General features: G+C 45.5%; 1 protein-coding gene across 1 annotated transcript in view; it reads left to right on the forward strand.

Annotated features, from left to right (window-relative positions):
- Positions 1 to 12,006, forward strand: part of LOC124804977 (acetylcholinesterase-like) — a 115,600-nt gene that overhangs the window by 80,522 nt on the left and 23,072 nt on the right. Inside the window, exons 7-8 of the mRNA XM_047265368.1 lie at positions 2,060 to 2,213; positions 6,501 to 6,682. Coding sequence (XP_047121324.1) covers positions 2,060 to 2,213; positions 6,501 to 6,682 — 336 coding nt within the window. The remainder of the gene's footprint in view (positions 1 to 2,059; positions 2,214 to 6,500; positions 6,683 to 12,006) is intronic.

Consider the following 12,006-nt stretch of genomic DNA (forward strand, 5'->3'; position numbering starts at 1 on the left):
TTTCTTCCAAATATTCCGCTGATAGCTTGAAACGTACTAACTTTTCTCAATATCTTTGGCATAGTTAAAACTAACCTCACATTGTAGGTAACTGAAGTGGGATACCTGTTCTAAAATTTTCTCATTTGTTTTTATTTTCGGTATGACTGGTTTCTTCCATTTGAAGACCATGATCTTTGTCTTACTTGCAGATGTAATTAAATTGTAGTATATTGTGTTTTGGCTCAGTCTGTGCAAAGGTCTTTGTAAATTATCTTCTAGTTCCTGTAAATCTCATCAGCATATAAGACCGTGCAGCACCTTCATTAAAATTTACGTCTACTTACACACCTGTACACCAAAGGACACCATAATGTAGGTTTTACAGATTAGTTACTGTACCAGTGGCACTCCCCTCCTCCCCCCCTCCCCCCCTCTCACCTCTCTCCCCATGGGGGAAGTAAGATTCTTAGTGCCACTCCCCATGATTCCGAATTTCTCTAACTTTACCATCATGGTCGTTTACACGACATATATTTCGGAGGAACATTTTGTGAGCACGACTGTCCGCGATTCACATAGTCTTCTTGTAACATCTGCCATTCCAGTTCGTTGGGCATGTCTGCGATAATTTCGCGTAGAGTAAACAAAATGGAGACGAAGCCTGAGGCTGTTTTTTGAATCCCTTCTATCTCGTCCGGTAATCCAACCTGGTAAAGATCCAGACCGACGAACAATACTGAAGAATTTGTCGAACGAGGTTTTTAGTAAGCGCCCGGTTTTGCTAAGCGACCTCATTCGTAGATGAACTACATTCCGAATAAATCGTTGGCTGGTTTCTGTTTTCACAACGACTGGATTATGTGGTCGTTTCATCTTAAAGCGCTACATACAGAGACTCTTATTAGATACTTGAAGGATGAGACTGACTTCACTTGCATAGTCAAACGATATCGGATCTCTTGGTGTATTTACGCACAGTACGTTTGGTTTACTTACGTATAGGGTCAGCTACCAATGTTCCTCGGACACTGCGCTTCTAGTTGCGCTGTCCGAGCAGGGATGATGTTGCGAACCACCGATTCAGCCTGGCCGGCCGAAGTGGCCGTGCGGTTAAAGGCGCTGCAGTCTGGAACCGCAAGACCGCTACGGTCGCAGGTTCGAATCCTGCCTCGGGCATGGATGTTTGTGATGTCCTTAGGTTAGTTAGGTTTAACTAGTTTTAAGTTCTAGGGGACTAATGACCTCAGAGGTTGAGTCCCATAGTGCTCAGAGCCATTTGAACCATTTCATTCAGCCTGCGTCTACATTTCGTCTGAATCAGTTCGCCAGTTGAGCTGGGGAGGATTGTATTGTGGCACTCTGCATGGATCATTGTCCAAGTCCTGATTCGGTACTCAACCTTATCACAAATGTTTATAAATTGCAAACATCCCGGGGTAAAAAAGAAACAAATCTTTTTCGCCACCGACTGCTCTATTGCCATATTTTGGTTGCAACAGGAATCTAAACAGAATGACAACATAAAATAGTTTCATCCAGTGACGCTTCCATCATCACGAGGACTAACGGTTTCTTGGATAGCATAATAAAACAAACTACAGACTAATAATACCCTCAATAGAGACGGTGACTTGCGGCTTGTTGCATTGTGGTACCCATTCATCGCGGAGTTAAAGTGGGCGCGACAGACACGAGGATGGGGACATTGCTTATGTCCCACAGACTGAACACCAGTGACGTCACAGCCGTTACCATGGCTGTATAATGGCGAGACCAGAAGCCACATGGCATTTAGCTACCCTCTGATGATGGTCGAGGATGGTTCGTACGGAATGGCAGTATTTAGGGGAGTGATCAGTGGAGACTAATTTGAGCAAAAAATACCATTAAGCTAAAGAGCAAGCAGGAGTAATAGGAGTACCATCTACTTTTATCGTCGGTATTGACGTTACATGAAATTCAACATCGTGCGTTTAGTATTGAATTTCCTTCGGAGGCTTTCGTACCTTCAAATGTATGTCTGCCCCGAAAGTTTTGTTATGTTTAATGGTTTGAAATTAAGTCGTGTTTCTCACAGGAATTGATCCGCCTTGTCGCCGTGGCCTGGGGTCCCGTGATCGACGGTACCTTAATTCAGGAGTACCCCATCAGCAACCTGAAGGCCGGCCGTTTCAGCAGGATGCCCATCCTCGTGGGCTACACGTCAGGCGACGGCATGATTGGAGCGCAAGGTGAGCGGTCGTCAACCTGTGCCAATGGTAGTCTTATCTTCAGCATCTGTTTCATCCTCGCTGCGTGGACTGTCTGTGTCACTTGTAAGCTGGTGTTGTTGACCGTGGACGACGACGAGACAAATTTTCAACGTTTTGTTTCTCACGATAGCGGCTGAGTGTTCTAATAACGTCGTCTGTCCTGCACACACATTCGGCGAACATTTTCATGTGCATAAGTTATAGTGAAAGTTTCAGGGAAAGTATACCATCACTGGTGATAGTGCAACTTCACTGGTGCATTTAGTGAAAGTGGATTACTAATTGCAGCTCTGTCAAACAATACACATTGACTAGGGATAGTGCACTATCACTAGTGAACGTGTACCTTCACTGCCAAGAGGTAAGGAATGTGAACCATGGCTGCAATAACAAAACAGTCGTACTTCGAAAGTTGCATTTATCACCTGTACTTTGAAAACATAGTCATATTATGTAAAATTCATTTATACATCTACATCTACGTGATTACTCTGCTAGTCACAATAAAGTGCCTCGCAGAGAGCTTAATCAACCAGCTTCAAGCTGTCTCTCTACCGTTCCACTTTCGAACGGCACGCTGGAAAATCGAGCAGTTAAATTTTTCTTTGCGAGCCCTGATTAATTTTATTTTATCGTGATGATCATTTCTCCATATGTAGGTTGGTACCAACAGAATTTTTTCGCAATCGGAGGAGAAAACTGGTGACAGAAATTTCATGAGAAGATCCCGTCGCAACGAAAAACGCCTTTCTTTCAATGACTGCCACTCCAATTCACGTGTCATATATGTGACACTAGCTCCTCTATTTCGCGGTAATACAAAATGAGCCGCCCTTCTTTGTACTTTTTCGATATCATCCGTCAGTCCCACCTGATGAGGATCCCACAGCGCACAGCAATACTCCAGAATACGGAGGACAAGCATGGTGTAAGCAGTCTCTTTAGTAGACCTGTTCCACCTTCTACGTGTTCTGCTAATCAATCGCAGTCTTTGGTTTGCTCTACCCACAATATTATCTATGTGATCGTTCCAATTTAGGTTATTTGTAATTGTAATCCCTAAGTATTTGGTTGATTTTACAGCCTTCAGATTTGTGTGACTTATCGCGTAATCGAAATTTAGCTGATTTATTTTAGTATTCATGTGAATAAATTCACACTTTTTCTTATTCAGGGTCAACTGTCACTTTTTGCACCATACAGATATCTTATCTAAATCATTTTGCAAGTCGTTTTGGTCATCTGATAACTTTACAAGGCGGTAAATGACAGCATCATCTGCAAACAATCTAAGACGACTGCTCAGATTGTCTCCTATGTCGTTAAAATAGATCAGGAACAATAGAGGGCCAATAACACTTCCTTGGGGAACGCCGGATATTACTTTTGTTTTACTCGATGACTTTCTGTCTATTACTACGAACTGTGATCTTTCTGACAGGAAACCACGAATCCAGTCGCACAACTGAGGCGGTACTCCGTAGGCACGCAGTTTGGTTAGAAGACGCTTGTGAGGAACAGTGTCGAAAGCAAGGATGTGCACCATGGCACTTTGAACTGCACAACACATTTTTGTTCATGCAAAAGCATCTCAGAGTCTGACGTTTTTGCTGTCAGTTGCATTTGAAGAATCCCTGGCCATTTCCCATCGACTGAGACGTCACAACTGTCGTCAGGGCAACAGTATTCTCTGCTGGAACTTCCTCCTCTGAGATTATTCTCAGAGGGGAAGGTACTGAACTGGGACGTGAAACAAAATATTGTAGTTGTAGTTGCAGTGGCGTATCGTATCGTCCTTTCCATAATTATTTAAGAACAAACAATTTATTACCGTGTGTATAGTTGGCTCAGCACACCATCTCTCTTCCCGGTTCAGCCGGCCGGTGTGACCGAGCGGCTCTAGGCGCTTCAGTCTGGAACGGCGCGACCGCTACGGTTCCAGCGCTCGTGCGCACCACGTTCAAACTCACTTAAATCTTGAGAAACTGCCATTGTAGCAGCAGTAACCGATCTAACAGCTGCGCCAGACACTTTTCTTATATAGGCGTTGCCGACCGCAATGCCGTCTTCTGCCTTTCTCCTTATATCTGTATTCGAATACGCTTGCCTGTACCAGTTTCTTTGGGGCTTCAGTGTACAAGGTGATAGCTGCGCTCCAAGCAGACAGTAAGCCACACTTTTAATTGAGATATGCGACGAGTGCAAGTATTATCATGTATACTGATTTTTAACATAGCTTTTACGTCAGGGGCAGTGGATAAATAACAAAAAGTTTATGACATTGAATTAGTGAGTCGCCTCTTTTTGCATTTATTTCATAATCGGCGGTTCTAGGCGTTTCAGTGTGGAACCGCGCTGCTGCTACGGTTTTCAGGTTGGAATCCTGCCTCGGGCATGGATGTGTGTGATGTCCTTAGGTTAGTTAGGTTAAGTAGTTCTAAGTTCTAGGGGACTGATGACCACAGCAGTTAAGCCCCGTAGTGCTCAGAGCAATTTGAACCATTTCTTCCCGGTTCGGCAGAAGCCATCGGCCATTGTCTCGAGGACGACACCCAAGATCGACCCAGCATCTCCGCTTTCCCTATCGAAGACGGGAATTGGAATTCTTACAGTTCAGCTCTTTTCCACTGTTGGAAAGCAGCGATCTGAACACTGCCGCATTCTTTGCGCTTGCTCTTCTAGGCACTTGTACACTTCAGTTCTGTGTTTCTTAACCCTTTCGTGGGCAAAATTATTGAGCATTTTTTTTAATGAATGGAGAGCAGATATTAGTTAACAGATAGGTATATTTATCATACAGAATATCAAATTTGCTCCAACTGTGAAAGTGAGGTCACACAACAGGATGGGAAGTATTCTTCCCACTGCCCTTCCTTGGAGTTAAATGACAAAAACAACTTTTTCAATATATGTCATATTTATTTGATAAATTTACTTCCCTTGTTACAATGATTGTTCAAAATTACTTGCCATGAAATTTTCTGAAACATGGATCTATGCAAAGTGGTATTTCACAATATGTACAAATACAGCGAGTGCTCTTTTCCGCAGCTTTGGTACTATAATGGCGGCACGTCCAGTAGGTTTCTCCTAAAATGGGTTGATGCTCCGCTACAGCCACATGACGAAAATCTTCAGGCAGGTTTTTGTCCACGCCTGTTTTGGGATGAGAAGCCAGCGATCAATTGTCTGGCTAGATGGATCCTGTATGTGAGCTGATCATGCTGTCCAATTTCTCTTTTACTTATTTTCCACAGGATAAAACTGCTCACTGCAGCAACGTCCACCAGGAAATAAGATATTCCGTGCCACCATTTTACAGAACGTTTGCCGATAGCATATCTTTCTCGTAATTGATCAAACTTACCGATACCACCCATTATTGTGTTGTATTTTGCCACAACTTCAGGACAAGAAAACTCTGTGCTAGTACCATCCTTCTTTTTCCTTTTCACTGTGGCTGTTTCTCATGGGTCATGAATTGAGGACAGGAAAGTGACTGCAGAAATGGCTCCTTTTGTTTCAAACTGGAATTTTCCTCGTTCCACTTTTACGTTTTCCTTCAAAAATTTGGGTAAATCAAAAGTATTTAGCTGATACTATAGCTTTCAGGAAAAAATCACAAAATGTAACGCAAACAGCACTGAACGGCTCCTCTACAGAACAACACTCAGCTATACAATGCCTCTGCGTGAAGGTACAGCAAAAACGGCGGGAACTTCCGATTGGAAATAGTACCCTATACTGTTAACTAGGTAGTAGCACCGTACAAATGGTTCTGAGCACTATGGGACTTAACTTCTGAGGTCATCAGTCCCCTAGAACGTAGAACTACTTAAACCTAACTAACCTAAGGACATCACACACATCCATGCCCTAGGCAGGATTCGAACCTGCGAACCGTAGCGGTCGCGCGGTTCCAGACTGTAGCGCCTAGAGCCGCTCGGCCACCGCGGCCGGCTACCACTGTACAGAGGTGGGACCTGTGAATCCCACAGGACTAGGAGCGAGTTCATTGTAGTGGGAAGCATGTTTCCACGGCTCACGAAAGGGTTAATAGCACTAACTGACTCTTCTAGATCGGTCAGGCAGTAGCTATTATTGTCAGGAATATTTTCGTTCTCTCTGTACTCAACCCCTGTTCCTGTTGGTATGTTGTCTTTTTGCAATGGAGATTTTCCTTCTTTTGCGGACGCGCAATCTCCACAGGTGAAGGTGGGATATTTTAGATGTTGGATGAGAGGAGTGCTTGCACTGTGTGTGCAGGGAAGGGCTACCTGAGCAGCGAGGCCGCCGTGCAGCAGCTGGACGAGAACTTCGTGGAGGCAGCGGCGCCGCTGGTGCGTCTGCCGACGGCCGATCAGCGCCAGGACGCAGCGCTGCGCATCCGCGACTTCTACTTCGGCAACGAGAGCATCACTCTGCAGGAGGCGCAGGCTATCGTCGACGTGAGTTCGCGGCGGACTCTCCCTCCCTCAAACTTCCTTTAGTGTTTAAAATCAGTCCCTTTCTAGAGTTTAAAATTACACTACTGGCCATTGAAATTGCTACACCAAGAAGAAATGCAGATGATAGACGAGTATTCATTGGACAAATATATAATACTAGAACTGACATGTGATTACATTTTCATGCAACTTGGGTGCGTAGATCCTGAGAAATCAGTACCCAGAACAACAGCCTCTGGCCGTAATAACGACCTTGATACGTCTGGGCATTGAGTCGAACAGAGCTTGGATGGCGTGTACAGGTACAGCTGCCCATGCAACTTCAATACGATACCACAGTTCATCAAGAGTAGTGACTGGCATACTGTGACGAGCCACTTGCTCGGTCACCATTGACAGGCGTTTTCAGTTGCTGAGAGATCTGGAGAATGTGCTGGCCAGGGCAGAAGTCGAACATATTCTGCATGCAGAAAGGCCCGTACAGGAACTGCAACATGCGGTCGTGCATTATCCTGCTGAAATGTAGGGTTTCGCAGGGATCGAATGAAGGGTAGAGCGACAGGTCGTAACACATCTGAAATGTATCGTCCACTGTTCAAAGTGCCGTCAGTGCGAACAAGAGGTGGCCTAGGCGTGTAACCATTGCCACCCCATACAATCTCGTCGGGTGATACGCCAGTATGGCGATGAGGAATACACGCTTCCAATGTGCGTTCACCGCGATGTCGCCAACCACGGATACGACCATCATGATGCTGTAAACAGAACGTGGATTCATCCGACAAAATGACGTTTGCCCAGGTTCGTCGTTGAGTACACCATCGCAGGCGCCCCTCTCTGTGATGCAGCGTCAACGGTAACCGCAGCCATGGTCTCCTAGCTGATAGTCCATGCTGATGCAAACGTTGTCGAACTGTTCGTGCAGATGGCTGTTGTCTTGCAAACGTACCCATCTGTTGACTTAGGGATCGAGACGTGGCTACAAGATCCATTACAGCCATGCGGATAAGATGCCTGTCATCTCGACTGCTAGTGATACGAGGGCATAGGGATCCAGCACGGCGTTCCTTATTACCCTCCTGTTACCACCGATTCCATATTCTGCTAAAATTCATTGGATCTCGACCAACACGAGCACTAATGTCGTGATACGTTTAGCCGTATTCGCGATAGGCTGCAATCCGACCTTTTTACACGAGGCAGCAGAGCAACGTTTCACCAGGCTACGCCGGTCAACTGCTCCTTGTGTATGAGAAATCGGTTGGAAACTTTCCTCATGTCAGCACGTTGTAGGTGTCGCCACCGGCGCCAACCTTGTGTGAATGCTATGAAAAGCTAATCATTTGCATATCACAGCATCTTCTTCCTGTTGGTTAAATTTCGCGTCTGTAGCACATCATCTTCGTGGTGTAGCAATTTTAATGGTCAATAGTGTAATTTATAGATATTACACCTTTTTCCTGTACAGGGCAAGACATTTCTAAAAGAGTCCCCTCTCCCGAATAAAGTATGACACTTATATTGATACACAAAGGTGGTTTACACTGAAGTTGTCTGAGAAAAATGTGTATATAACGCAGGATTAACAGTCAATTCGTGTTGTTTGAATGTTTTCGTCATCTGACTGTTATTTTAGATCCTTCTGGTTGCACTCTGACATTTCCGGATTTTTTGTCATTTTCGGATGATTCTACAACAAACACACACTTTTCAACATAAGTACTTGCTACAATTTACATCATAGATAGTCGAATCAAGTATACAGTTAATAGGTACCACACCATGCTTGTGTTATCGAAATTAGGCACACTATCTGATCAAAAAACCTGGAAACATATTAGTGGACATTAAGTTGGAATGTTTCCAGAATGAGATTTTCACTCTGCAGCGGAGTGTGCGCTGATATGAAACTTCCTGGCAGATTAAGTTGGTAAAGCACTTGCCCGCGAAAGGCAAAGGTCTCGAGTTCGAGTATCGGTCTGGCACACAGTTTTAATCTGCCAGGAAGTTTCATATCAGCGCACACTCCGCTGCAGAGGGAAAATCTCATTCTGGAAACATCCCCCAGGCTGCGGCTTAACCATGTCTCCGCAATATCCTTTCTTCCAGGAGTGCAATTTCTGCAAGGTTCGCAGGAGAGCTTCTGTGAAGTTTGGAAGGTAGGGGACGCGATATTGGCAGAAGTAAAGCTGTGAGGACGGGGCGTGAGTCGTGCTCGTGTAGCTCAGATGGTAGAGCACTTGCCAGCAAAAGGAAAAGGTCCCGAGTTCGGATCTCGGTCGGGCACACAGTTTTATTCTGCCAGGAAGTTTCAGTATGGGATGTGTCCACTCTTCGCCTTTATGACGCCTTGAACTCTGCTTGAAAGTATGTGGAGGAATAGCAGTCCACATTTCCTCAAGAGCCGAAACCAGCGAAGGTAGTGATGTACTCTGGGGTCTTTTGCGAAGTCTAAGTTCCGACTCATCCCAAAACTGTTCCATTTTGTTCAGCTCAGGACTCCGGGCAGCGCAGTCCATTTTAGGAACAATACTATCCACAAATCATTTTGTTGTGGACTGACAAGACTGCCAATCCACAGTGACGGATAACCGAAAGGCACGCGCTTAAACTCACGCAGGCTGGCGTGAGGTCTGAAACAGGATACGTAATGAATGCTATAAAGAAAAGTACGTAGCTGCTGGAATACTTAACTTTAATCCACAATTGGTGAACATTGGTCTTGTTGATACAGTATATGCGTCATTAGATACATAGCAAAGGATAATTGGCACCTTGCTAGGTCGTAGCAATTGACGTAGCTGAAGGATATGCTAACTATCGTCTCGGCAATTGAGAGCGTAATTCTCAGTGAACCATGGCTAGCAACGTCGGCTGTTCAACTGGGGCGAGTGCTAGTGCGTCTCTCTAGACCTGCCTAATGGTGGCGCTCGGTCTGCGATCACTGACAGTGGCGACACGCGGGTCCGACGTATACTACCGGATCGCGGCCGATTTAAAAGCTACCACCTAGCAAGTGTGGTGTCTGGCGGTGACACCACACATTTCATCACAGATTTTGCTTTATGACAGGGTGCATTGTAATGCGGATACAGTCATCGTCTCCGAAATTTCTGTTTGCTATACTCAGTACATAATGTTCCAAAATGTGGTTACACATTGTGGGCGACACCCTTCTTACGTCGTGAATCACAGCAGAGCAGCGATTAGCAGTCTAACAACACTTTATTACACAGTCACAGAACATACAATACAACAAGTCAAAGATACATTGTCCTAAGAGTAAACAAACAGTCTCTCATTTGCCCGAAGTACATCACTCTGTGACATCCTCCCCACCCTGGTCGACCTCCAAAGGTACGGCCAGCTGCACAGGACGACTAATGATGAGACCTTCTGGTGTCCGGAGTATTATCGTCCTTACGCTGCCGTCTCTTCCTGGTAGTACCTTTTCTATCCTGGCCTTCTTCCACATATGTCGCGGACGAAGGTCCTCTTGGATCAGCACGATGTCGCCAGGGCGAAAGGGGATGACTCGTCCCGATGGGCGGTTAACTTCATGGTAGTTCCGGAGCTCCAATAGGTATTCTTTAACCCAACGGTTCCAAAAACTGTCACAGAGCTGCTGTCTCAGTCGGAATTCCTTTTTTAAATTCGTGTTCGCTGAAGGCTCTGGTCCTGTCGGAATAGTCGTAAGTTTTTCTCCCGTCAGAAAGTGGGAAGGTGTGAGTGCATCACAATCATCTCCTGGTGTGATGGACCTGGAGTTCACCGCGGCTTCAGTGCTGATCAAGGTGGTGTTCAGTTGTTCCTCAGTGAGCTTTGCGAGTCCCATTACCTTCCGTAGACAACGCTTTATAGTGCCCACCCCCACCATCCTCCCCACCAACCCGCCCGAGAGAGAATGAATCTCCAAGTAATACCTCGGTGGGCGAGGAACCGATAAGTTTTTGTGGTGGTTAATGCCTTCCAAAGTTGGGATAGTTCCATATTTGTGGAGTGGAATGTTTTCGCGTTATCTGTATACATCGTGTGGGGTAGTCCACGACTTCCGGCGAATCGCTGAAGTGCCATAAGAAACTTGTCCGATGACAAGTCTGTACAGGGTTCGAGGTGTACAGCTCGTGTGGCAGCACATGTGAAAAGAGTGATATATGACTTGCGCGTTTCCTTCCCCACTTTGATGAATAGCGGGCCAGCAAAGTCTATTCCGGTTACAGCAAATGGTTTGGCAGGTGAAACTCGTTCAGGTGGTAGCGGTGCTTCGATCTGTTGCCCTCGTGGATTCTTCAAGATCTTGCATGCGAGGTATGAGTGTAGGATTCTTTTGATGGCCAGACGAGCTGTAAGGATCCAAAATTCGGTTCGCAGTTCGGATAGTACAGAACGAACACCAAAGTGATGGAGGCGGATGTGTGTTTCTCGAATAACCAACTGTATGAGGTGGTGGGAACTGTCAAGGAGTACAGGATGTTTTTGTCCCCTATTTTGGCTAGTGCACTGCAGTCGACCTCCTAGTCGTATCAGTCCATCTTCTACGAAAGGATTGTATCGTGTGATTTTTGACTCTTTTGGCAGTGGTAAGTTATTCTGAAGTGCATTTAATTCCCTGGGGAAGGAATCTCTCTGGCCCACTCGAATCCAATACATTTTGGCAGCTGATAATTCGGTGGCTGTAAGTTCTCCTGAAGATTTATTCTTCTGACGAATGTTGTGTAGGAAGCGGAGAGTCCATGCTGTGATACGAATGAGCTTCCAGTATGAGCTGAATTTAAGTAAGTTCAAAAGGCTGGTTGGCGTACATATCGACAAGACTTGGCTTCGAGATAATCTAAGTGGGCTTGAATTATTCGATCCTTGTTGCCATAACGCGTTCGGAGAATCCTCTTCGTTTCTGCGTACGTCTCGGCCGTCACCGCAATACCGTCCACTAAATGCTTTGGTTCTCCCGAGAGATAGCCGCAAAGAAAAATGTGTTTATTGATTGTAGTTACCGCCGGATCGTTGTCAACCGACTGCTCAAACTGCTCCCAGAATCGTGCCCATGTCTCGAGATCGCCTGAAAGAGGCTCAAGTTTGATCGGCGGAAGTTTTACTGAAGCTGTGGGAACACTCATTGTTACAGATTGTACGGGCGGATTGTCGGGAATCTTTATGTCTGCTACCGATTTCGCAAGTTGTTTCTCTATTTCGTGAGACAATCGAGAAATTGTAAGTTTCGCGGTGTCTATATAATCTTCGCATTTACGAACATCTTCTTCGTATTCGTCATCGTCTAACAACTCGTAAATATCCTCATCTAATTTAACGAGACGGCCCAGAAC

The sequence above is a fragment of the Schistocerca piceifrons genome, chromosome 7 (genome assembly GCF_021461385.2).
Source record: "Schistocerca piceifrons isolate TAMUIC-IGC-003096 chromosome 7, iqSchPice1.1, whole genome shotgun sequence".
In the NCBI taxonomy this organism is placed as follows: domain Eukaryota; kingdom Metazoa; phylum Arthropoda; class Insecta; order Orthoptera; family Acrididae; genus Schistocerca; species Schistocerca piceifrons.